The 25,634-nt window shown below is 39.6% G+C and overlaps 1 protein-coding gene across 2 annotated transcripts in view; it reads right to left on the bottom strand.

Moving 5' to 3' along the window:
• Nucleotides 1-4,747: 4,747 nt before the first annotated feature.
• The window catches only part of LOC114688916 (UDP-glucuronosyltransferase 3A2-like), a 35,192-nt gene continuing 14,305 nt past the window's right edge, over nucleotides 4,748-25,634 (bottom strand). For both annotated transcript variants that reach the window (XM_037209392.1, XM_028863386.2), the window contains 5 exons: nucleotides 20,100-20,214; nucleotides 11,398-11,929; nucleotides 8,145-8,376; nucleotides 6,655-6,874; nucleotides 4,748-5,132 (listed from right to left, as the gene is read on the bottom strand). In XM_037209392.1, coding sequence (XP_037065287.1) covers nucleotides 4,856-5,132; nucleotides 6,655-6,874; nucleotides 8,145-8,376; nucleotides 11,398-11,929; nucleotides 20,100-20,214 — 1,376 coding nt within the window. In that variant the 3' untranslated portion in view covers nucleotides 4,748-4,855. The remainder of the gene's footprint in view (nucleotides 5,133-6,654; nucleotides 6,875-8,144; nucleotides 8,377-11,397; nucleotides 11,930-20,099; nucleotides 20,215-25,634) is intronic.

The raw sequence follows: 25,634 nt of genomic DNA, 5'->3' as shown, positions 1-25,634 counted from the left end.
CTCTCTCTGTTTGTCTCTGTCTCTCTCTCTGTCTCTGTCTCTCTCTCTCTCTCTCTCTCTCACACACACACACACACACAGACACACACACACACACCTTGACTAACATGCATAGTGTGTGAAAGTTCATGTCACATTTCCAGAGGAGAAAGGAGTTCATCAATATCACTGAGTTACAAAACCTGAGACCTGCAACAGCAGCTTGCCTAAAATTATACTCGTGTAATAGTTGTATAATTGTTAAGAGAGTTGTAGATGTAACCAACCGTCTTATTAAATAAGAAACACAGAACCAATGTAAAAGAGAAAGCCGAGAGGTCAGAGCTCAGAGCTAAAATCTCACCCTTCCTCCTGCGGTGCTCCTAGCTTCCCCAAGGAGAGCTACTTCCTGTGTGTATATCTTTACATAGTCTTTCTGTTCTGTCTTCTCATTGGTTGTAAACCCAAACATGTGGTGGTATTGTGTTCCCCAAAATATTGTGTACCTTAATAAACTTATCTGGGGTCAGAGAACAGAAAAGCCACTAGTTAGGCAGTGATTGCACACGCCTTTAATCCTAGCATTCCAGAGGCAGAAATCCATCTGGGATCTCTGTGAGTTCAAGGCCACATTGGAAACAGCCAGGCATGGTGACTCATGCCTTTAATCCCAGGAAGTGAGGCTTTAATCCTAGGGAGTGATGGTAGAAAGCAGAAAGGTATGTAAGGCGTGAGGAACAGAAACTAGAAGCATTTGGCTCGTTAAGCATTTGGCTGGTTAAGCTTTCAGGCTTTGAAGCAGCACAGTTCAGCTGGGATTCATTCTGGATGAGGACTCAGAGGCTCCTAGTCCGAGGAAACAGGACCAGCTGAGGAACTGTCAAGGTGAGATAGCTGTGGCTTGTTCTGTCTCTCTGACCTTCCAGTTTTCACCCCAATAACTGGCCTCGGGTTTGATTTTCTTAATAAGAACTTTTAAGATTCCTGCTACACAAACACATGACTGCCTCGTCACTGCCTGTAAGTACAGCCCTCTAGGTCTTAAAGGCTTATGTCTCCAATGCTGGCTGTATCCCTGAACACACAGAGATCTATGGGATTAAAGGCGTGCACCACTACTGCCACACTCTTTCTATGGCTCTAATAGCTCTGACCCCTGGGCAACTTTATTTATTAACATACAATTAAAATCACATTTCAGTATAAATAGAATACCACCATAGAGAGTAACCAACTATGTTTTGATTTGGGACTAAGTACCACACCATGAGATGGAACACATACCTGACACTGCTAAAGTGCCCAAGAACCTGAGACTAGGTTGGCCATGAGTCTAGGGGAAAGCCCAATACTATTATTCTGTTAAAGGAACATACAGTAAAATGGCTCCTAATCATGTATACTGTACTCATAGGTCGGTGTCTTGCCCAACCCTCTCTAGCAAAGCTTCTTGTAGCAGAATGGGATAGGGACAAAAGACACATTCAGAAGCTGCTAAGGATGATATATTTGAACAAATTAGGATGTGTGTGTATATAGAAGCGAGAAATTACATTAGGCCTGGATCATTAGTAGGAATTAATAGTAATTTAGCAGTACTCACTTGCTGAAACCAATTCTGTGATATATGTGTATATGTATGTATGTATGTGTGTGTATATATATATATATACAGTAATACATAGAGTTATAGCTATAGTTAGTTATATATAATGCCCTATATCCCTTTGACCCTACATTTCATGTACTCCTCTGTGGTTTAAATGCTGGTTTCTGTTACTTCTGTCTTCAATGAGATTCTCAATATGATTGTCAAAGATGCTTACCAGTAACTCATACACACTCTTTAGTAGGTTAATGCCCCTGAATACTGAACAAGGTTTATAGGAAAGAAATGATAAAAACAATTCCCTCTCCTTTTCTCTTTCTCTTTCTCTTTCTCTCTCTCTCTCTCTCTCTCTCTCTCTCTCTCTCTCTCTCATTCTCGCTCTCTCTCTCTTCACTTCTCTCACAAACACACACACACACACACACACACACACACACCATATACACAACTATCCTCCACTAGTTGATGTTTTCTGTAAGAATATTCAGAAATGGGAGAAGGTGACCTGGGCAATCCAGACTTGGGTTCTCAGATCTCTTATTTCAGTGGGAAGATCACAAGACAAAAAAAGCCTACAAACCTGGGCCTTGGTCTTACCTCTCCAAACCCATCCCTGGCGAATATGAGTTTGAGCTCAAAGGCTCCATTATCTACTACCTATGATAATAGAGGTGTAGACGAGACAGTAGACAGGATAGATGAGAACACATGGTGTGGTGGTAATCTAATTGTACTGAATTATTATTTTGATTGTATGTTAATAAATAAAGTTGTCCGGGGGTCAGAGCTATTAGAGCCATAGCAAGAGTGTGGCGGTGGTGGCACACGCCTTTAATCCTATAGATATCTGTGTGTTCAGGGTCAGAGCTATTAGAGCCATAGCAAGAGTGTGGCGGTGGTGGCACACGCCTTTAATCCCATAAGATATCTGTGTGTTCAGGGATATAGCCAGCATTGGAGACATATGCCTTTAAGACCAAGGGGGCTGTACATTCAGACAGTGACGAGGCAGTCATGTGTTTGGGTTTACAACCAATGAGAAGGCAGAACAACATACTATAAAAAAAAACGAACCAACAGGAAGTAGCTCTCTTTTCGCGAAGCTGGGACAGCAGAAGGAAGGGTGAGATTTAGCTCTGAGCTCTGACCTCTCGGCTTTCTCTTTTACATTGTTTCTGTGTTTCTTATTTAATAAGACGGTTGGTTACATCTACAACATGGCACGAGGATCTGCTCAGCACCTGGTGAGGGGCTTCATACTGCATCATGAGAGCATCCCATGCCATAGCAGAACAAGCACATCAGCCCCAAGCCCCGTCCCCTTTTGGTAAAACTGTACTGTAACCATCAGAAAGGGCATCATATGCCAACCAGAACAAGCATGTCAGCCCCAGGCCCTCTTCTCTTTTGGTAAAGCCACACTGTAGCCATCCTGAAGGCCCCACCCTGTGGACTTCTTTTAACTTTAATTATATCACAAACCTTCCACTGGAAAGTGTCGTTGACATATAAACTTTGGAATTGAGTTTCTAACATATGAATTTGAGAGGACACGTTAAAACCACAGCAGGAAAGTAAGTATGGACTGGTACAATGGCTTTCCTATAAGTCTTGACAAACAACAGACATTGGACATTTGAGTCCCAGCAAGATTCTTTCTCCTCTACCATATGTAACAATAGGTAAGAAATTCAAAGTGTATTTTTCTGCCACTTCCTCATGCAAAATCATATTGACTTAGGGAAGACCAGATATGGGAATGCAGACTTCAGTCACTTTTCCCCCTGACACCAATGCTACCAGAGCTGATGTAGGAAGATACTTCTGGATATGACTTGATAAAGTCAGAGGGAATATTACAGTCAAGCACGATACTTGAGATGCTCACATTAACCATCATTTAGTCAATTTGTCAACACAAAGCCAGTATTAACTATGTCCTCTTTTCAATGTACCATGTTAGGACAAAAGTTAGGAGTGTGAGGGGTAACTCAGAGAATCAAGCTCTAGGATGGCATTCAAACTTAATTTGAACTCTGAAGACTCATATTAAATCATAAGAGAAAAAAAAATTTTGCAAGACCTTGAGGTTTGAGAGGAAGGTAGGAGAGAGTCATATTTCTAATAAAGATGGGCGAGACATACTCAGAGCTCTGAGGTTTGAAAAACACATCCAGCCGCAGATTCCAAATATGATGTCATGATTTCACTGACATCACAACCCCTGTTAAAGCGTGTCTGACATTTGGTCACAACAGTATAAACTGTCAGGTTTAACTCTGTTTAGAAGAAGGCACTCCTTCCCAACGCTGTGACCACAGCGCCACCAGGTGTTGGCTCACCATATGTACAGTTCCCTTGTCAGAGGCACAGTTCAGTCCATTCCCTCAACAAAACCTCTGCCCAGTTTGCTAGTTTCAGGGAACAGGGCCAAAGACAGTCTTCAAAGCCCAGAATCTCCCTCTAGTCCTGCTACTGAGCTACAGTTCATCCCAACAGGAATGCTATGTATATCGCTTCTCTTTGTATCTTCTTTCTTAACGGCATTGAAATTCATTCTCTCTGGCTTATCCGATTTGACACATAGCTGTTACTTCAATAAGTGGATAGACTGTAGTTTCTTTTCTTTACTTATTTAATTTTTTTACACATAAGGAAATAAACCTATCATATAAGTCATATCAAAAATGATTTTTCCAAACTCTTCAATTTTCTGTGAACTTTATTTTGTATTCTACCAAGAAAAATGAATTGATGGCATTCATATGTTGTCATTATCAGATAAATTGGTAGATATTAATGCTAGCAGAGGCTGTTCCTTCCTAACAGGAAGAGTAGAATGGAGCAGTCCAGGCATTCTGAACTCTAAAAGAGATTATAAGATAAGAAAAATAAAGGAGTAATTGGATTTGTTCAATATTTGGGGTTTTTAATCTCAAATAATATGAGAAATTAGAGTCAGAGAATAGAAGTCACAGAGAGGATGAAACTGTCATAACACTGTCAATGGCAGAAAGGTGTGAAGAGAAGAAACAGCTGGGAAAGAAAGGATTGTACTAGAGCCAGGCGATCCAGGTAGTGGAGTCACCAGTCAGTTAGTGTACTGTATGAGTGTTAGGAAAAGAGGCAGAAAATAGTGAGGACAACTGGAGGTCCAGCAGCAGGAAGAGGGAAAGAGGAGAACCCTGGGAGTTCCTTGTCTTAGGCAAGGGGCAGGCCTGTAAAAAGCCAGAGTTCTGAACATCCTCCCCCAGGTCAACCCTAACATTAGGACTTCTTTTCCTTCCTGACCACACCCTGGAACCTGAGCCACAAGTCCAGCATTTTCTTCAACAGCCACAAGGTGCCCAGAGTGAGCCCCAACAGGAACACTAGGACATCCAGCAGGTTCTGCACATGCCATGGCTGTTGAAAGCCATGGGGCTTGAGATGTGCTCCTCCCCCTGTTTGTAGGATGTGGTCAATCCAGCCCACCAGACGCTGGGAAGGTGTCAGGGGGTGAGAGCGCCTGATGGCCCTGGCAGCCATGGCTGCAGACTTGAACCTATGGGCAGACACAGAGAGAATGTGTTACCAATGTGCTGTGCCAGTAGTTGGGACTTTATAACATATACACACGCCCCCCCTACACACACACACATTTTGTTTCTAGTACATTTCCATAGGTCAGCTTTAACAAAATTGTTAGCATACATTTTTGTTGACACTATCTACCTGAGTCCCAACTAAAAGTTCAATTTAAAAAACATTCAATGAAAAGCTAAAAAGAAAAACCTAATACAAGAAGGATCAAAATTAACCCTTGAAGAGAAACATTTTTAACGTCTGTAAGGATTTCACCTATTGTGCTGAAGGTATGCTCACATTAAATATATGTGAACCTGTGTGACATGATGTCTGTCTGATTAAGTGATTGGGACATTGAAACCTGAGTATTTAGTCATGTTTGATTGTGAAATCATTGTGCCGGTTGTGCAAGGAATATGTGGGTCACCTCTTTTTGTCTCTGTTACTATTGCATTTGTGCTAGATTTGTAAAGAGTTCCATTATAACAGACCTGTCCTGAGCCCCAGGAACAGAGTAGAAACTGATACCACTGCTTCCTCATGGTGCGTGCTTCATATGTGCTAGTGTGGAACAGACAATAATGACACACATGGTGGAGATATTGCAAATCTTTCAAAGTGTTAAAGAGAAAGTAGTGTATGATGAGTGACCTCAAGAACAGAAAAAGTAATAGCCAAAAACATGTTCTCCTAAGGACAACGTTGGAGAGATAGTTCTGTGAGTTCAACAAAAAGACCCTGAAGAGGGAAGGTCAGCCCATTAAGGTCATGCAATTGTCCTTGTAGTTTGAATGAGAATGGCTCCCATAGTCATATATATTTGAATGTTTGCTTATCAGTTGGTGGACTGTTAAGGAAGAATTAAGAACTGTGACTTTATTGGAGGAGGTTTCTCACTGGCGGGGATCAAAAAGCCCTCGCCAGGCCCATTCTTGCTCTTTCTGCCTCCTGCCTGCAGATCAAGATGTGAGCTCTCTTCTATTGCTCCAGTACCATCCTGCACACACAGTCACCACCATGATGATCATAGACTAACCCTCTGAAACTGTAAGCAAGAACCAAATAAATGATTTATCTTACATGTAGCCTTGGTCTTGGTACCTTTTCCCAGTAATACAATAGTAACTAAGATCATTAACTTCTGAGTCAATAGAAATTCTTTAGGTATTTGATGATTCAGGGAGATTAGCCATGTAAAGAACATGCCAATGATCTCTCCTGCTTCAACTGAAATTCTATTATAGGTACCCAAAATATGAAAGATCATAAAGATAATGTGACCATAAGAAGTCATCGCACCACATCAGGTAGAAGCATATTCTCAGCTCCTCACCCAAAATTAGGATTATTAGCAAAGGAAAAGCAGGACTTTCACGTATCACACATGTATTATAACACATCCCACAAAATTCTCTTTCATTGGTAAACAGACTACACAGTCAAATTAATACTAAGCCTATATTCAGCCTAAGAGACCCCAACCCCATAGAGCTGCATACCTCTTGTCTTCTATGACTTCTTTTAGTGTACGTGCAAATGTCTCTGCCTTGAGTGTCTCTAGATGAACAGAAACACCAACTTTCTTTGCTTCTACTACAACCAAGTTTTTAGCCTGGTCTCCAAAAAAGGGAATCCCCACCATGGGTACTCCATGCTGGATGGCCTCCATTATGCTATTCATTCCCCCGTGAGTGACAAAAAGACGAATTTTAGGATAAGCTGTTCAAAAGAGAAAGATCATCCAATCTGTCACTATCAACGTTTCAGATTCCAGGTAAAGCAGCAGACCCAAGAAATACCAATGTGCTGAGGAGAATGAATTTACTGATGTTGCTTTAGAGATTTGCAATGTTCCAGCATGTGATACCCAGCCTTCTCTCTGCAGAGAGATGCCTTACTTCAGACAAAAATCTATCTAAGACCTAGAACCCAGGCACAGCTACAAGGACAGTGACAAGCCAGGCAAGTTTCCTTGTCCTTCTGCTCATCCTCATCTTCTCCACTGATGCTTTCTTCTTCACTTGTCTAACCTTGGTCTTCTCTTGCTTTTCATGTCTGATCTCACGTAAGGCTATATTACGGGTATTATCGGCTCTGTTTTGAAAAGCTTACAGAAGGGGATCATAGACCAGAAACTTCAGCATTTACAGGTCTTGACTGTTGCTCCATATTGAAAGCTACCAAACATTTCTTATGATCATAAAGAAACCATCCCAAACTATACCTCACACAAAAATCTACCCATTTTTCCTAGAAAGCAAGTCTTATTCCTATTGTGTAACCTATGATTTTACTGAACAGAGACCTATGTGAAAAATTTCCCAGCTTCTTTGGAGTCAGTCTTAGGTACAAACCTCTGATTCAACCACTGAGTATAGAAAATATAGGTATCCATAAAATCACACAGAAACAAAAAATTTGAAGGGAAGTGTCTCTAGGGAATTCTGTTGCTATAGAAATCAGTGTCTTCATATTGTATTGTGGGCTTACATGGGTTGGTACTGAAATATCTCCCTATGTTCTCAACCCCACAATATCCATGTTATAAGTGTCTGAGTTTTCAGCCCTTTTCTAACAACCAAGATGTGTCTTCATGCTTACACCTATATGTGTGTGTGTTTAAAAATACCAAGGATTTCTCACATCTTTGTGAGAATAGCAGCAACAAATGGTGGCAACTGCCCAAGGGGTAGTTATAGCTCACATATTGGTCAAGATTGTGTTGTTGTGATCAACGGTAAATACTCTTAAGTCAAGGCTACATATCTATTTAGGGAATTGCGATCTGTCTGTGTTGAAAAGGATGAGGAAGTTGTTGCTATGACTGATTCTCCCAAGTACTCTAGCTCCTTCTACCTGACTGCTGGACATATATCTTCACCTATCAACAGCCTTTTTTTCTGCAACTGCAAGTGCTCAGATATCAGTTATCTATTAAGTCTCAAAGCATATTAATGGAAATAAAGTAAGAAGTCTAGGAGGTTCTTACCCAGGAGCTCAGTCTGCGGAAGCCAATCCATGATTTTGACATTTGGAGCCATTCTGACATCTTTAGGCCAATGAGTGTCCTTACATGTCCACAGCACTCCTTGAGGGAGGCGAGCAAAGGCACTGTTCATCTCCTTAATAAGTTCTTTGGTCTGATACAGGAATGCTGTGGAGCCCAGTGCCACAAGAACAAAACCTGAATTTCCAAACTTAATGATAAAATCTTCCAAATCCTATAAGAAACAAAGAAATTTGAAAAAAAAAATGGTTTGTTAAAGCAGTTATGACATGAAACAATACCAGTTGTCAAATAAACCCATGCTTTGGTTGTTTGTATTCTATATGATAAAACTACTTTCATAGTCCCTGTATGGCTGTGTCTAGGGTAGTTACTGTATTGAATAGCAGTAACTTTGTGTGGTTGATATATTGTGTACCCCAATAAACTTATCTGGGGGTCAGAGAACAGAACAGCCACTATATTAAATATAGGTTTAGGCAGTTGTAGCACATTCTTTTAATCCTAGCATTCTGGAGGCAGAGATTCATCTGGATCTGTGTGAGTTCAAAGCCACACTGGAAACAGCCAGGCATAGTGATACATGTCTTTAATCCCGGGAAGTGATAGCAGGAAGCAAAAAGGTATATAAGGCATGAGGACCAGGAACTAGAGCATTTTTAAGCTTTTAGCTCTTAGGAGCAGTTCAGCTGAGATCCATTTTGATGAGGACTCAGAGGTTTTCAGTCTGAGTAAACAAGATGAGCTGAGGAATTTAAAGATGAGGTTTGATGAATTGTTCTGTTTCTCTGATCATTCTGTGATCACCCTAATACCCAGTTCCAGGTTTGTGTTTATCAATAAGACCTTTTAAAATTTGTGCTACATCTTTCAGCTCTTATAGATTACTCTTCCAAGCAAATACATACACTAGATATTATTTGAATAACTGATTTCTACTGCTTAAAATGTAATCTTCAGAGTTTACAATTGCTAAGGGCATTCTTTTCTTTAATAATTTGAGATCCTTCCTAACTATTTTTGACATCCTTTGTATTATTTTATCTTCATGCTGGAAATTCAGTAAACAAAATTCCTTCAATTGCTGTGTGGTATAATGTCTTCTCCTCTGATGTTGTTTTCTACCTTTGCTTACAGAGTAATTATAGATTCATAGAATGGCTGGAGAAGTATTCTTTCCTGTGGAAGTGGCACAAATATTTATAGAGGAACTGGCATTAATTCTTAAGTGTTTCACTTAATTCACGAGTTAATCCATGTTATATCAGACTTCCTTAATGAAAGACTTATTATTGGTCAGTCTAATTTATTCCCATAACTTTAAGAATTTCTATTTTTTCTTGAGTCAGTTATGTTAACACACACGCATAGGAATATGTCCACTCATGTAGATCACCTAATTTGATGATATATCATGTTTGTATAATTCCCTTATAATCTTTATTGTTTTAAATAATAGTGGATAATTTTTTTTATTTAGAACTTATTTTGTTGTTCTTTCTTATTTATATTCTCAATGACTCTAATGCTTTTCAGCATACTACTCTTTTGATTTTATTGATTCTAATGTTTTCTATTCATTGTTTCAATCATCTACACTTTGATTATTTTAAGCCCCTTCTTTCTGCTAGTGTCCTGTTTAGTCATCTCATCATTATTTGTGCCTTATAATGAAGGGTTAGATTATCAATTTCAAATACCTTGTCTGTACAAATAGAGAAAATAATAGCTATGAATTATATCCTATATCTTTTTTTTATTGCACTCCATTTTTCCATTGTGTTTTGTCTCCTTTCCTTTTATATATAATATTTTCAAATGTTCCTCTTGATTTTTCCCTTTGATTTTACATATTGTTTTCTACTCATCCCACTGTGGTAAGAGATGTTTACATTAATCTGAGAATTTGCAAATCTTGGGGTTGTTTTGGGGGGTGGGAAGGGTAACACATGAACCAAGGAATTTTTTTTGTGCATTAGAGAAGATTTTGTGCTCTGCTGTTGTTGGAATGAACACTCGGAACGGGAGAGATAGTTCAGCAGCTGAGAGAATTGGCTGCCCTTCCAGAGGACCACAGTTCAGTTCCCACAGAGCAACCACAAATCTCTGTAATTCTAGCTCTAAGAGATCCAGTACCCTCTTCTGGCCTCTTCTGGGCACTTGCACAAGTGTGATGCACACACATACCTGCAGGGCAAGCACTCACGCACAAAAAATCACTTACAAATACATTTTAAGCATGATCTATATATTTCTAATAATTCTATTGGGTCTATAGTATTATTCAAGGTGATAATTTTTCTGGATAGTTGTCTAATTCTAAAACTGTAGAGTTGAGTCTTAAGTTATTATTTATTTCTTCTTTAAATTCCTTACATTTTCTTCATATGCTTATTTTCATATTTTGTACATAGATGACATATTTCTCTGTAAGTTAACTAGCTCACAGTTGAAGTAATATTTTTATAGTTGCAATGTTTGATAGACACAAAGTTTCAAATATATATAGTCTTTAAACTTCTTTGAGAGTTTTGATATAAAGTCTGATTTTCCTTATGTTGGCAACCATCACAGCCACAAAAATTCAATTGGAAATATCAATAATAACTAAAGGAGTTATTCTACCACAGCCAGGAATAGAGAGAGACAAAAGAAACTCACATTTTGTACCATCTAACCAAGTATTCAAACTTAGCATGGGGTATTCTAACATTGTACTTTCACAAACCTAAAAATGTAGACTCAGAATTCTTCTGTTGCCTTAGAGTACTTCCTTCCTTCCAGGACATCTTTACCAAGTGACAATTTTCTTCTATGGTGATTTGAAATAAAATGGCCCCCAAAGGGAGTGGCTCCATTAATAGGTATGGCCTTGTAGGAGTGAGTGTGGCCTTGTTGAAGAAAGTGAGTCACTGTGGGGGTAGGCTTTGAGGTATCCTATACTCAACTATGCCTGATGTCACAGTTCACTTCCTGCTGCCTATGGATGAAGTTGTAGAACTCTGAGCTCCCTCTCCAATATCATTTGTTCCTACATGACACCATGTTTCCCACCATGATAATAATGGATTAAGCTTCTGAAACTGTAAGACACCCAAATTTTAAATGTTTTCCTGTATCAGTGTTGCTGTGGTCATAGAGTCTCCTTACAGCAATAGAAACCTTAACTAAGACACCATCTAAGCACTGCAGGCCTCCAAATAAAAGATAAACTGAGGGATAAGTGATCACTCACTGGAGGTATTGGTTTAACAGGTTTGTCCGTTAAGCCTCCCACATAGATGATGTTGGGAAACATGGGATGAGCAAAATCCAAGGCAAAGTCAGAGCTGACAAACCACAGCTCTGCTTTCCATGGGAGTTCAGACAAAACTGGCTGAGAGCCTTCTGCAAAATGCTCCTGGATGATGCCGTCATATTGAGAAAGTATTTCTCTTTGCTTCATGGATGAATCAAGGAACATCAGGAAGTTCTTCACTCTGGCCCAGAAGTACAGTTGGTGAGTTAAACTGGAACCAAATCCTGGGACAAAAGACAAAGGGTGTGGTACCCCATAGTCTATAATGCTAAATACCACGGGAAGAAAAGCCACAAATTGTTTCCCAAGTTTCTCAGCGATCAAGAAAACACAAGGATCTGTTGCATCTAAAAAGAGTAAGTCAAATTTCTTCTTTCTTAAGGAGTCCATGATGTCCTTTCTGCTTAATAAGTGACTGCATAAGTCCACAAAATATCCAAAGATCTTTATATTGGTGTGATGGTTAGACCTATAAAAAAATAACAACAAATATTTTGAAGAGCTTCTTAATACTATTTGGAAGACTGTTACATTCAAAGTAAGTATTTCACAGCTAGACAAATGCAAGCCTATAATCCAACACTCTGGAAACGGAGACAGAAGTACCAAAAGTTCAAGGCTTGTCATAGACTTATGACTTTGAGTCTTGCAGGCTGAGCTAAATAAAACCCTAACACACTTAGAATAAATTATTTTTAATATATTTCATGAGAAGAGGCTCTATGGCTTGAATTTTTTTCCTCCTGTTTAATGCTATACAAATTATAGTGTTACTTAATATGTAAAACACATTGCTTTTCATAAAATAAAATATTCTTAATTAAAAATAAATAGGTCCATACGAATTCATTTTCTATTCCTCTCATTACTACAGGGAGCTATTTATTTTCTTCCTAATGATATTTGCTTATCAGAGTTGGGGAGGATATTCCAGGTAATAATGCTGCACCACATTTCCATGTGAATTACAGCTGTTGTTCAAAATCTTCAGCTTTAGTTATTCTGATATAGATATAGCTCTGCTTCCCAAACTACTTCTTCTTGAATCACATTTCCTTTAAGGATCTATTCCTGTCCATCATAGGTGTTGGTTTATTTTCTTCTGCCTTAGAAGTCATCAAGAATTATAGTAGATCTCAATGAAGTAGAAGCCATCAATGATATAGATCTCAAAGAAGCAGTCTCCATGGGCAGGTGTATAATGCTGTTTACTTCACATTATATAAGGATTTTTTGTTGTTGTTGAGAATCTTGCTCTCTTAACCAATCTGTGTAAGTTGCATGATTACAGCTTTTTATAGTCATCAATGTTAAAGTCATTTTCTGTGGAGACCCAGAGAGGGTTCTTAGTGAGATCTGAGCTTCCTCTGTCCAGCAGGGCTACATAAGGGAATGACTGGACCATGGGCATGGTTAATAGGTGTTTGGAAGGGTCTGCACTTGGTTGTGCAGTGTGCATTGATGGCAACGGAAAGATCTTTTGCCCTGCCCCTTTTTTACAAAAAGCCCTTAGGAAGAGACAGAAAGGGCCATTCGATTTTGATTCAGGTATTTCAGAAGCTATCCTATGTTTCTGTCTTTCTCCTCTCTGCTGTCTTTCTGTCTAAAATGTTTCTCATTCCTCTCTCCTCCTCATAGGAACCCTTTAAAAGGTGGGAGCTGGCCTCCCACAGATGGTGCCTGAACAGGGACTTGGGTGTGGAGGTAGTGAGAGTAGAAAAACCCATGGAAGCAGTCAGACATGTCCAGTTTTAGATTAAGGTTAAGGTGGTGGACTGGAAAGAGATGATCATAGCTTGCCTGTCAGGAGGCAATTAAAATGCTAATGCTTCTTGTCAGTCTGCTTTGAGACCCTTTAAAAATTAATGCTCATGGCAAGGCAGAACTGTCAAACACCAGGAAGTGGCTTTGGGTGTAGAAAAAGCTTAAGGGCACATAATGAACAGGGGTTTTGCCTGAGATGCAAGTGAGGGAAACATTTGGCTAATAAAAGTCTATCAAGAACAAGACATAGTAGAAAGAGCTCATGGCAGTCTTAAGAAGCACCTTCAAAGAATTAAGAGGAAGGTATTGTACCCTCAGTCACCAAATGAAGCTTAATGGCTGCCTGAGCACTTAGTGCACTGTGTGGAACAGAGGAATGTCAGCTTTGATGACATCATAGCTGCTGATGCTCCTCCAGAGGAGTTGGAGTAAGAGCAGCTGAACCAATGTTTCTGACATTGATGTTCCATCTTGCAGTCTGGGGAAAGCAGGAGACTAATCCTCCCCCCTCCCACTGCTGAGGGGAAGTTTGGAAGAAAGGTTTTGTCACTATTTGGTGTTCAAGTACTAAGAATGTAAAAGCTGGAATGAAATAGAGCCCAGAGCCACACCACTTCTGATTGCCAGCTGTGAAACAATGAGAGGATCCTTGAAGATACAGTTTCTGAGTCTTACTAGCTGAAAAGAAATGTGGCTCAGTATGGTAATTCCACCTTTACTGTGGGGAGAGCTAATTGAAATTGCTTCTGTAGCTGGGAGTGAAGTTTCAGCAACATTTGTTTGAACTTATTTGAATTCTTGCATTCAGGAGAACTGCAATGAAATTAGATAAAAGGACCACTACCACCACCACCAGTGACTATCCACTGCTGGGCACATTTTCACTGGTTCGGGTATGGCTAGGAAGGTCCAGTGGAAAAGTTGTCTCAGGGGGAGTGGCATTGTCCTGAGTGTTACAGCATTCACCAAATCCTGCAAGCTCTTAGAGACCTGATTTAAAGCTGTTAAGTTCTGTACTTCCCCTTGCCAGAGGCTGGTAGTCATGGACAGGTAACATTCTTCTTGCTAGCTTCCAACCTAAGACAGAGTAGTATGCTTGATGGAAAGTGTATCTCAAGGAAGGGTAAGGCTGACTAGAGAAGAATGACCTAAGGCAAGTCTATTTGAGGACTCCGAGGGACCCTCTAAAATATTAAGAAGGGAGAGTTTTGGAGACCCACAGAAGTTTCCTAGTGGGATCTGAGCTTGCTCTAGCCAGCAGGGATGCATAAGGAAATGATCAGACCATGGACATGGTTACCAGGTGTTTGGAAGCTTCTCACTTAACTGTGATGTGTGCTTTAATGGCAAGGGGGAGGTCTTCTGCCCTGCCCCTTGGCATTGTTATAAAAAGCCTTTTTGAAGAGGCAGAAGGGGCTGCTGGATTTTGATCCAGGTCCTCCCAAAGCTATCCGGTGTTTCTGTCTTTCTCCTCTTTGATATCTTTCTACCTAAAATGTTTTTTATTCCTCTCTTCTCCTCATTGGAACCCTTTAAAAGGTTGGAACTGGCCTCCCACAATTTCTTTTAATTCTGCGTATCTTTGCATTAATGATTTATCCCACAAAGGAACTTTCCAATGATAATATTGGAATAACAAGATCATGTTTCAAGTTGCTGCCTAGAAACTAAGCAGTTAGAAAAATAAAATATAAAACCCACTCATTTTTTTCTCTTATATATGAAACCTAAAAATAAGTGTGTGTGTGTGTGTGTGTACACGCGTGTGTGTGTGTGCGCGCGCGCATGCGCACGTGCCTTTTTAGGTGATGAAATTAGAAAGGAGGCAATGAGAGTACATAACAAAGTCATCAAAAGAGATACATGTATCATGGAATAGTGCTATGGAGGAAGGAGGGAACCAAGAACAAAAGATACTGGCATTTGTGTTTTCTAAAAAGTCAATAGCAAAGCCTATTACTTTATATACAAACTTAACTTTCTAATGGGAAAGATAAGTGTGACTGGAAGCTTATTGTTAGAATTTACAACTTCTACTGCTCAAACTGACACTGAAGACTGTCTTCAACTTTAGTCATTGTACTGATGACTCTTGGCTACAGCACTTTTCCCGGGAATTTTCCACATCAATGCTTAGCAGATAAGCAATATGGTAGGTGAACCATATCATTCTATGTGAAAAGATCCACAAGATGGAGCCCAGAAGCTGGCTTGCTTTTGCTCACTTTTAAACTCCACTTCAAGTCAAAAGAGCTGTGGTTTGTCTGTTGTGGGAATTCACACTGCTAATGACCTTGGGATATCTGGCCCAATTGAGGCATTTTTTTCTGGTTATGTGACTGTTTAAAACTGAGGAGGGAGTGTGTACTTTCTCTCTCTTTGTGTGGCCAGAGACTAGAGGGCTGTTCAATTCATCCATGGACAAAACAGAAGGATTCTGCAACTGGATCTACCTTATCCTGTATATGTGCATCTGTTTTCCCTTAGCATCCATGAATAAATTGACATATATTCATATATATACTCTTTTAGCTCTCTGATCATTTGTCTGCAAAGGTTCATCTGTCAGAGAGTTTGTGCCCAATATGGCTGTGTAGATACAGTGGGATCTTTAGGAGGACACTTTTGTCCCCATGGGAATAGGAAGAATCAGAGTGCTAAAGATGTCCCCAGAAATCCACAAAAATACCTCCACAATAGACTACTGGCAATGGTCAAGAGAAAGCCTGAGCTGATCTACTCTGTTGATCTGATGGCCGAACACCCCAATTGTCATGATAGAACCCTCATTCAGTGACTGATGGAAGTAGAAGCAGAGATCCATGGCCAAGCCCCAGATGGAGCTCGAGGATTCCATTTGGCGAGAGAGAGGAGGGATTATATGAGCAAGAGATATTGAGACCATGATTGGAAAAAGCACCGGGACAAATGGCCAGACTAGAGGAAACACATGAACTATGAATCAATAGCTGAGGAACCCCCATAAAACTGGATCAGGTCCTCTGAATAAGTGAGACAGTTGATTAGCTTGAACTATTTAGGAGGCCCTCAGGCAGTGGGACAGGATCTGTCCTTAGTGCAGGAACTGGCTTTCTGGAACCTAGGGCCTATGCTGAGACATTTTGCTCAGCCTTCGTATAGTGTGGAGGGGACTGGACCTGCCTCAGCTGAATCTACCAGGCTGAGCTGAATCCCCAGGGGAGACCTTGCCTTGGAGGCGGTGGGAATGGGGGAGGATCAGGGGAGAATAATAGGGGTGGAGGAGGGAGGACAGGGAAATCCATGGCTGATATGTAAAACTAAAATAATTATAAAATAAAAAAAGAAAATTGGGAATCAATCACTCTCAAGATCCAGCTATACCACTCTTGGGCACATAACCGAGGAATACTCAATCATACCACAAGGACACATGCTCAACTATGTTCATAGCAGCATTATTTGTATTAGCCAGAACCTGGAAACAACCTAGATGCCCTTCAACTGAAGAATGGATAAAGAAAATGTGGCACATATACACAATAGAGTACTACTCAGCGGAGAAAAACAATGAAAGCATGTGGTTTGCGGGCAAATGGTTGGAACTAGAAAATTATCATCCGGAGTGAGGTAACCCATACTCAGAAAGACAAACATGGTATGTACTCACTCATAAGTGGACACTAGATGTAAAGCAAAGGATAATCAGACTACAACTCACAGCACCATGAAGGCTACCTAATAAAGAAGAGCCTAGGAAAGACACAGGGATCACCCAGCAACAGAATAAGGGATGAGATCAACATGAGCAAACTTGGGGTGAGGGGGGTGGGTTAATGGAGGGCAAGGATTGGGGGAAAGAGATCTCTGGGAAGCATGATGTCCTAGCTGGATCTGGAACAGAGTAGGAGAACAAGGAAAGAAATACCATGATAAATGAAGACAAAATGGGAATAGGAAGAATCAGAGTGCTAGAAAGGTTGCCAGGAATCCAAAAAAGATGACTCCACTATAGACTACCACCAGTGGTTGAGATGGTGCCTGAGCTGACCTACTCTGATGATTGGATGGCCGAACACCCTAACTGTCATGATAGAACCGTCATCCAGTTACTGATGGAAGCAGATGCAGAGATCCATCGGCAAGCCACAGGCAAAGCACCAGGACTCCAATCGATGAGAGAGAGGAGGGATTATATGAGCAAGATATATCGAGACCATGATTGGGAAAAGTACAGAGACAATTAGCCTATCTAGTTGAAACACATGAACTGAGAATCAATAGCTGAGGGACCTGCATGGAACCGGACTAGGCCCTCTGGATAAGTGAGACAGTTGTTTAGATTGAACTGTTTAGGAGGCCCCCAGGCAGTGAGAAAGGGACCTGTCCTTACTGCATGAGCTGGGTTTTTGGAACCTAGTGAGACACTTTGCTCAGTCTTGGTGCAGGGAGGAGGGGACTGGACCTGCCTGAACTGAAGATACCAGGCTCTGCTGACTCCCCAGGGGAGACCTTGCCTTGGAAGAGGTGGGAAGGAGAGGCAGGTTGAGCGATGAAGGCTGGGAGTTGGGAGGAGGAAGAACAGGAGAATCTGAGGTTGATATGTAAAATGAATAGAAAAATCTCTTAATAAAAAGAAAAGAAAAATTTAAATATTAAAAAAAGGAAATTAACTAAGAGACAAATCTATACTTGTCATCCATATGGACAAAGGAGGTTCTGTAGTCAAGGACTAAAAGCCATCAGACTCATCTGTATGACCTAGCCATTGAAAAATTTTAAACAAACATCTGACCATTAGCTGTTAAGTCAATGATAACCAAGATACAATTCATAGAACCACAGAGGTTAGGTGTAGAGTAAGGGACCACATGAATGGTGAAACTCATTAAGAAAGGAAAATGGACTAGATAGTTATTGGATAGAAGAGAGGGTCTGGGATGGGTGTATCAAGTGGGATGGGAGGAGAGTGATGAGGGAGGGAATACAGGGAGACACAGATAAAATAAATGGACATTTTAGGGGTAGAATGGAAACCTATCATAATAGACACTTGCTAAATGTATACATATATGAAGGTGATCTCAATAAAATTGCCAAATGATGAACAAGACAGAGTCCCAACTCGCCATCTCCTGCCACCAAACGAACTTCCAGTACCATAATTGAGTCAGCCTAATTGAGATTTGGACAAAGGGGTCCCACAGAAGTCCCCTCAAAAAAAACAGGCAGTTGCCAAAACTATAGGTTACTCTCCACAAACTGACAGCAAGGCTCTATTGCTGAAGACAACACCTACACAGACCATTGAACGTGGAGAAAGTGAGCTGTTGCCTAGATAGAGCTGAGGTTCTAGCATCTTTAGTACAAAAACATAATCTGCACAGTACCAAAATAGAAACATAAACACCAAGCCAGTCACAAAACCAGTGATCTACAATGGTGTCCTGCCTGCAAGATGTGCTAGGCCAATGGAGGCACAAAGCTTGAGAGAGTAACCAACCACTAACTGATCTGACTTTAAATCCACTCCATGAGATGAAACATACCAAACATTGCATGGGTGATCAAGAACCTGAAACTAAATAGCCCAGGGACCTAGGGTAAAACCAAATAATATTGGTCTATAAAAACAAGACAAGAAATGTAGCAATGTAATGACTTCTAAAGGCATTTTGCAATACTGGTAGATAAGGGCCTTGTTCAGACATAATCAGAGAAGCTTCCTGCTATAACAGATGGGACCAAATATAGAGACCCATAGACAGATATTATGCAGAGTATGAGAGATCTTGGAACACACAACTCTAACTGGGATGTCTCCATCAATTCTCTCCCTTTGGTGGTTAGGGAACCCAGAGAAATAGAGGCAGTGAAAGAGCCAGAGGGTATGGCCACCTCAAGAAAATAAGGACCTCTAAATCAATATGAGGAAAATTTAGTGATTTTTATAGGATTTATGAGTATGTACAAGAGTAGGTCTCTGATTCTTGTGCCTTCTCTTGCACTCTTTTCCTTTTCTTTGTTTTTCTTGTCCAAATCGGGTTTGATATTTTTGCTTTGTTTGTTTGTTTGTTTGTTGTTTTTTGAGACAGGGTTTCTCTGTGTACCTTTGTGCCTTTCCTGGAACTCATTTGGTAGCCCAGGCTGGCCTCGAACTCACAGAGATCTGCCTGGCTCTGCCTCCCAAGTCCTGGGATTAAGGGCGTGTGCCACCTGGCTAGATATTTTTGCTTTTATGTTATTATATTATGTTATTTATGTTATTATATTTTTATGTTATTATATTTTATGTTATTATATTATTTATGTTATGTTTTATGTTATTATATTTTATTATTATCCCTCAGAATATTGTTAGGTTTCTGATAGTGACACAGGGACAGAAATAGAGTGGATCTGGGTGGGAGGATGGTGGGGAGAAATTGGGAGGATAGAAGGAGGGGAAACTGAAATCAGGATATATCATATGAGAAAAAAAACTGCTTTCAATAAAAAGGAAGAAGGAAAGCTTTTAAATGAGTTTAACAGGAAAGGACCAAACCATGGTCCAGCCATGTCAAGTGACTTCCTCCATTAAGGAACTTATGTAAGAAGGTGACAAGGTAGATGGAAGAAGGTGGCTCCTCCTTCCCTGAATAGAGAAGTTGACTTCATTGAGACTACATGCACAGATGACAGGTAAAAAACAAGGCCTAGACGGCTCATCTCCCACTTTCTATGGATTATCCTATGATTTATCAAGTTGTCAGTCATCCCCCATGCACCACCAAACAAAATCCATCCTCACATCTACCAATTCACCCAGTCATCATTTCTCTTAAACTCACTCAAAGCATCATGTGAGCATAATATTTGATTAGCAATATTTGGTTCCAAGAATTGAAACAAGTTACCTGTAATGAACTAATTCTTCTACAAGGAGTTGTCTTCTATTACCAATTTCTTTTTGCTTATCTTCAGATAGATGCCAGTTGATAACCTGGTATGATGTTTTCTCCACTTTAAATTCTAAGAAAACATCAATTGAGTAAAATTTAAATTTATCATAATATACCACACATTATTTTATGGATAAATATAATTAATTTAATTTTATATCAGTGAAGAAATTTGGTTTTTCTTCTTCAGTGATTTTGTTCTTTTGATCCATTCAATTCTGTAATCCAGCAATATTTATTTGTAGTATAAATCTTAACTGATCAGACTAAAAACCTGGAGCCAGATACTGGGGTAAATGCTGAATGATCAGAGAGACAAGGAGCAAGCCACAGCCACCTCTTACCTTGCCAGCTCCTCAGCCTGAAAGGGCCAAGCTCCTGTCTTCTCCTCCCTTATATTCCTCTCTCCACCCAGCCATATCACTTCCTGTCTCCACCTCCCTAGTACTGGGAGTAAAGGTATGTGAATCCCAAGTACTAGGATCAAAGGCATGAGATCCCAAGTGCTGGGATTAATGGTGTGTGCCACCACTGACTGGCTTCTGTGGTTAACTAGTGGCTAGCTCCACACACTGATCTCCAGCAAACTTTATTTGTTAGAGCACAAAAAATTATCACCACATTTGTTGAGACTTTACAATAATACAAGAACATTTATATAGTCTACAGTAATGTAAAATTCTAGCAACAGCTTTCATTTAAAGACACGGCTATTATTTTTCACTTTACACGTGAGAAAGTATAAAGGAAAACAGTCTAAAATTATTCATCAACTGTCACTATAGTGAGTTAGAGTTTATAGTTAACTATAAGTCAGTTTGACTGCAGAGTCCCTGAATTTCATACAAAAATTAAAATGAAATATGCAAAGTGTGGATTTGCTTGTTTGCCTTTTTGTTGCTGTTCATTTCATGTTTGGAGTTTGGTTATTTGTTTCTTTGATTTGTGGCTGGGTCATGTTTAGGGGCCCCATTGGCTTTCAACTCACAAACCTGTTTCTTGAGGCAGCCAAGCGCTTGGAGAATAAACAGGTGCCAGAACAGAGTGTTGTTTCCATGTTTGTTTGAGGTTTGTTTGAAAATTCAAGGGTTCTAGCTTTTGGCAAAATGCTTGTTCAAAAAAAAGGAAGGAAGGAAGGGAGGGAGGGAGGAGGGAGGGAGGGAGGGAGAGAGAGGAGAAAAGAAAAAGAAAGAAGGAAGGAAGGAAGGAAGGAAGGAAGGAAGAGAGAGAGAGAGAGAGAGAGAGAGAGAGAGAGAGAGAGAGAGAGAGAGAAAGAAAGAAAGAAAGAAAGAAAGAAAGAAAGAAAGAAAGAAAGAAAGAAAGAAAGAAAGAAAGAAAGAAAGAAAGAAAGAAAGAAAGGAAAAGAAAGAAAGAGAAAAAGGCCACCATTCTTTAACTGGCCACTCTGGCACTTCTACTTATTACTCATGTGTTAATTAACAGTCTGATTGCAGTATTGAAGTTTAACTCCTGACAATTTCAATCTATATTTCTCATTTACAGGAAAAATCTCAACCCATCCATTCTTGATATTGATAAGAATTTCAAATCAAGGCAAGTAGGCCAACAACAGTATCCTCACATGAGACTCCCTGTAGTTTCTATTAGTATTTGAAGACAGAATATAGGATTGGGATTTCCTTTGCATTGTTGCTGAATCATGTGTCTCAACCCAATCTCATATTAGAATCTCAGACTCAGTCATGATTGTAGATTGCAGCATTCACTATGAATGTGTGTCCTCTGTGGGAGTACTCTCACCTTTGTGTCTGCAAGGGAGTAGTGCTCATAGAAAATAGTTAGGATCACTACCCTGTACGACATAATATCCAATTAATAGATCCAACTGAATATTTATGCCCACTCAACACAGATAACAGTGACACAGGATCCTGGAAAATGCCCTTTATATCCCTACTGATTCCATATCTACAGATAAAAAATGCTATTAATGATGTTGCATGGAAAAGCACCCACAGAATCATTACAACACAATCATAGGTTCACTTTGAGCTTGATTTTAGCCTTAGACCTCTCAAAATTGTCATTGTTATTGACAATTCTGGTTAGGTCTCTCTGGAGGAAGCTATAAATATGAGAAGCTTAGAATGACACCCATCATCACTGAGGGAAGTCAAGGAACAATCAAAAGAAGGAATTGGGTGTGCGTCAAGGGTTATAGACGAACATACACAATAATTTTAGAGAAAATTACAAAAGAATTTCCTTACATTTCATACCTCTAAATAAGCAATAATATCAGAGGAATTGCACCAGTAGAAACATTATTAATGGCATTAAGGCACATCAGAACAAAGTTTACAAAGACCCTTGGATATTTTGCTCAGGTGACTCTTCTTAACTTCCAGAGTTTAAATTGTCTGATGCTCTGAATAAAGCTGGCTATTGCATGAGACTAGTCTACCTAATTATTGACTTCATTATACCAGACCCTACTTCCTCTAGAGTGGTAACCACATCAGCAGTGAGTACGTATTGACATGCTTAAGCAAAGTACATGAATATTTATTCTACAAAAGTGTTCTTATGATATGGACTATACCGTGCCCTTATTATTATGATGCCAGCAGTTGCAACAATATTGTTTCAGGAATTGTTTTTTTATAAATCTAAAAATACTGCAAACTTTATTTTTAAATGGAGATAGGGTGTGGTGATATTTTATTTGTATGATAATAAAATTTGCCTGGAGATCAGAGGTCATAGCCAGCCATAAGCAGAACTCAGGTGGTGGTAGCACATGCCCTTAATCTGAACACACAGAGACTCTGCCTGCCATCCTGTAGGCTTCAGCTACCCTATGACAGGTTCATGGCATGTGGGCTTGATCTGCAGCATGGCTGCAGATTCCGACCATAGTACACAGAGGTGTCTCCAAGCCATAAACTGCGGTGCTTTGTAGATTTGGACTTTGCTAGTACATACAAAAAATAATACATGAAAGATTTCTTCGGTACACACTGTTTCTGATAGGTCATGGTACATTTGGCTTCCAGACCCAGAGATGGCAGTAAATGTACCACCATACCACCACCCTGTTGGAAAACTCAGGTGGGCAGAGCCAGCAGCCAAAGCTTCCATTTCAGCTCTAGTAATGATGCAATTTAAAGCAATAGATTCACAATAAGACAGATTTAGATGGAACAAGACTTTAAATGGTTTATAGTGTGTGTAAAAATGTACATGTAGACTTGGAAGAGAGAAGAAAATGAATATAGACAGTTATATAAAGAAACAGTTTTTTAAAAAATAAAGTCTTTAAAGAGATGGTAAAGGTACTACAAAAATAAGCCATGTAAAGATGGATATTACACAGAGAATCGGATTATGTTGTATTTGATATTTTAAACTGCAGGAAGACATTGATGGTAAAGGCTGCTAAATTAAGCCAATATACATATTTTAAAGGTAACTTGACTTCCAAATTTGGATCTAAGAATATGTTGCTTTGGAAAGGAGGGTTTGCTTTTGTTTCCGCAGGAAGCAAGAGGCTATGGATTTGTTCTAGATTAAGATACATCAGATTTGACAAGCCACGGCCCCCTGAAAGGTCTCTAATGACATCATGGCCAAGATGATCCAACATCCAAAAACAGCTTCAAGGCTACTGGCTCAGAAATACAGTGTCACAGACCACTCCAGTAAGGACTTGACCATAATTCTTAATTTTCTCAGTATCCCCATAAGAATATAGCACCCTTTATCAGCATGAAGTAGCCTAGAAAACTTTGCCCACATTCCCAAAAAAAATGGATTGTGGATATTTGGCTTTGTTTAAGTTATTGGTTACAAATTGTTATTGGTCATACTCAATATCTTTCTAAGGAAAAAAGGGAGATATGATATAAATATGATAGCATGAAAGGACACATTATTGAATCTACTTTTAAAGAGCAGCTTGTTTAAAAATGTTTTACATTGCTATGGATTTTAGTTTATTGATACAAATTTAGAGTTAATTTTGTTATACTGTATGTATATTTCTACTCTCATTTAAAGTATTATGTTTCTATAACTCATTTAAATTGTAATGGATAATTAAGAAATACAGAGTAATAATTAGTCTTATATGATAGTCAAACTTATAGTCATGTTAACTTTTCTAGGTATACATACATATAATTCAGTTAGGTAGGCAATCTTCAAAACTTCAAAGACCTATAGAATATGGCACTTAAAATGTTTTAAAAACTTAGACTACTTCTGCTCCTGGAAGCACCTATTTACTTCAAAGAGAAAAATGGCATTGAATATAGGCCATATGGAGTTTATCTTCTTGGCAAAAACAGCCATTTGGGCAAGAAGCTGTTCTTGCCTAGACTGCTTGACAAAATGTTGTATCGACTGGACATGCAGGACCCATAGAAAGGTGACCACAGATCTTTGCAAGGCAAGATGGTTCTTCAGGTTCCTGCTTCACAGAAGAAACTGCTAGACATTCTACAAGACTCATGAAAAAATGACTGAGAGACTAGGCCTATAGTCCTAAGATGGATGTGTAGCTAGAGTTTTTCTGCCTTGCCCACAGTCAGGACAAATCTTTGTCACCCGCCAGTCCCACAGCCGCTCAGACCCAACCAAGTAAACACAGAGACTTATATTGCTTACAAACTGTATGGCCGTGGCAGGCTTCTTGCTAACTCTTCTTACAGCTTAAATTAATCTATTTCCATAAATCTATACCTTGCCACGTGGCTGGTGGCTTACCGGCATCTTCACATACTGCTGGTCATGGCAGCGGCTGGCAGTGTCTCTCTGCCTCAGCCTTCCGCTTCCCAGAATTCTCCTCTCTCCTTGTCCCACCTACTTCCTGCCTGGCCACTGGCCAATCAATGTTTTATTTATTGACCAATCAGAACAATTTGACATACAGACCATCCCACAGCATGGATGCCCAAATGTTACATAGGAACTTTGGATGACTGTCTAGGCAGCCAGGTGTCTCTGTCATTCTAGATTTTTGGAAGTTGCTTACAGTGCTCTTCCTATTTACTTAGGTAATATTATATCCTTCTGAAATCATTGATGTAGTTGAAGACTAGATAGTTACAATTATGGTTTTCCTTGGTTATAATAAAAGATAAATTAGATATAATATTTAGACTCATAAATATATAATCGATAAAATATTTTCTTTAATTTTACAAAATACAAATAGACTAGACATTGTAACTGTAATTCTTGCTTGATATATGTAATTATACTGGGTTAAAGTTAAAACCTTCCTTTTGTTTAGAAAGAAAAAGGGAATTGATGGGGGACTGTGTTTTGTATGCTGTGAAAACATGTTGCTCTGATTGGTTGATAAATAAAGATGTTTGTCCAATGGTGAGGCAGAATAGGGTTAGGCGGGACATTCTAACTAGAGAGGAAGAAAGAGAAAGGCAGAACAGAGGAGAGTCTACCAGCTGCCACCATGAGAAACAAGATGTAAAGATACCAGTAATAAACAAGCCATGTGGCAAAGTA

Source organism: Peromyscus leucopus, chromosome 11 (genome assembly GCF_004664715.2).
Source record: "Peromyscus leucopus breed LL Stock chromosome 11, UCI_PerLeu_2.1, whole genome shotgun sequence".
Taxonomy (NCBI): domain Eukaryota; kingdom Metazoa; phylum Chordata; class Mammalia; order Rodentia; family Cricetidae; genus Peromyscus; species Peromyscus leucopus.
Note: the sequence above shows the minus strand (reverse complement) of the source record. Positions and strands in the feature narration are given on the sequence as shown.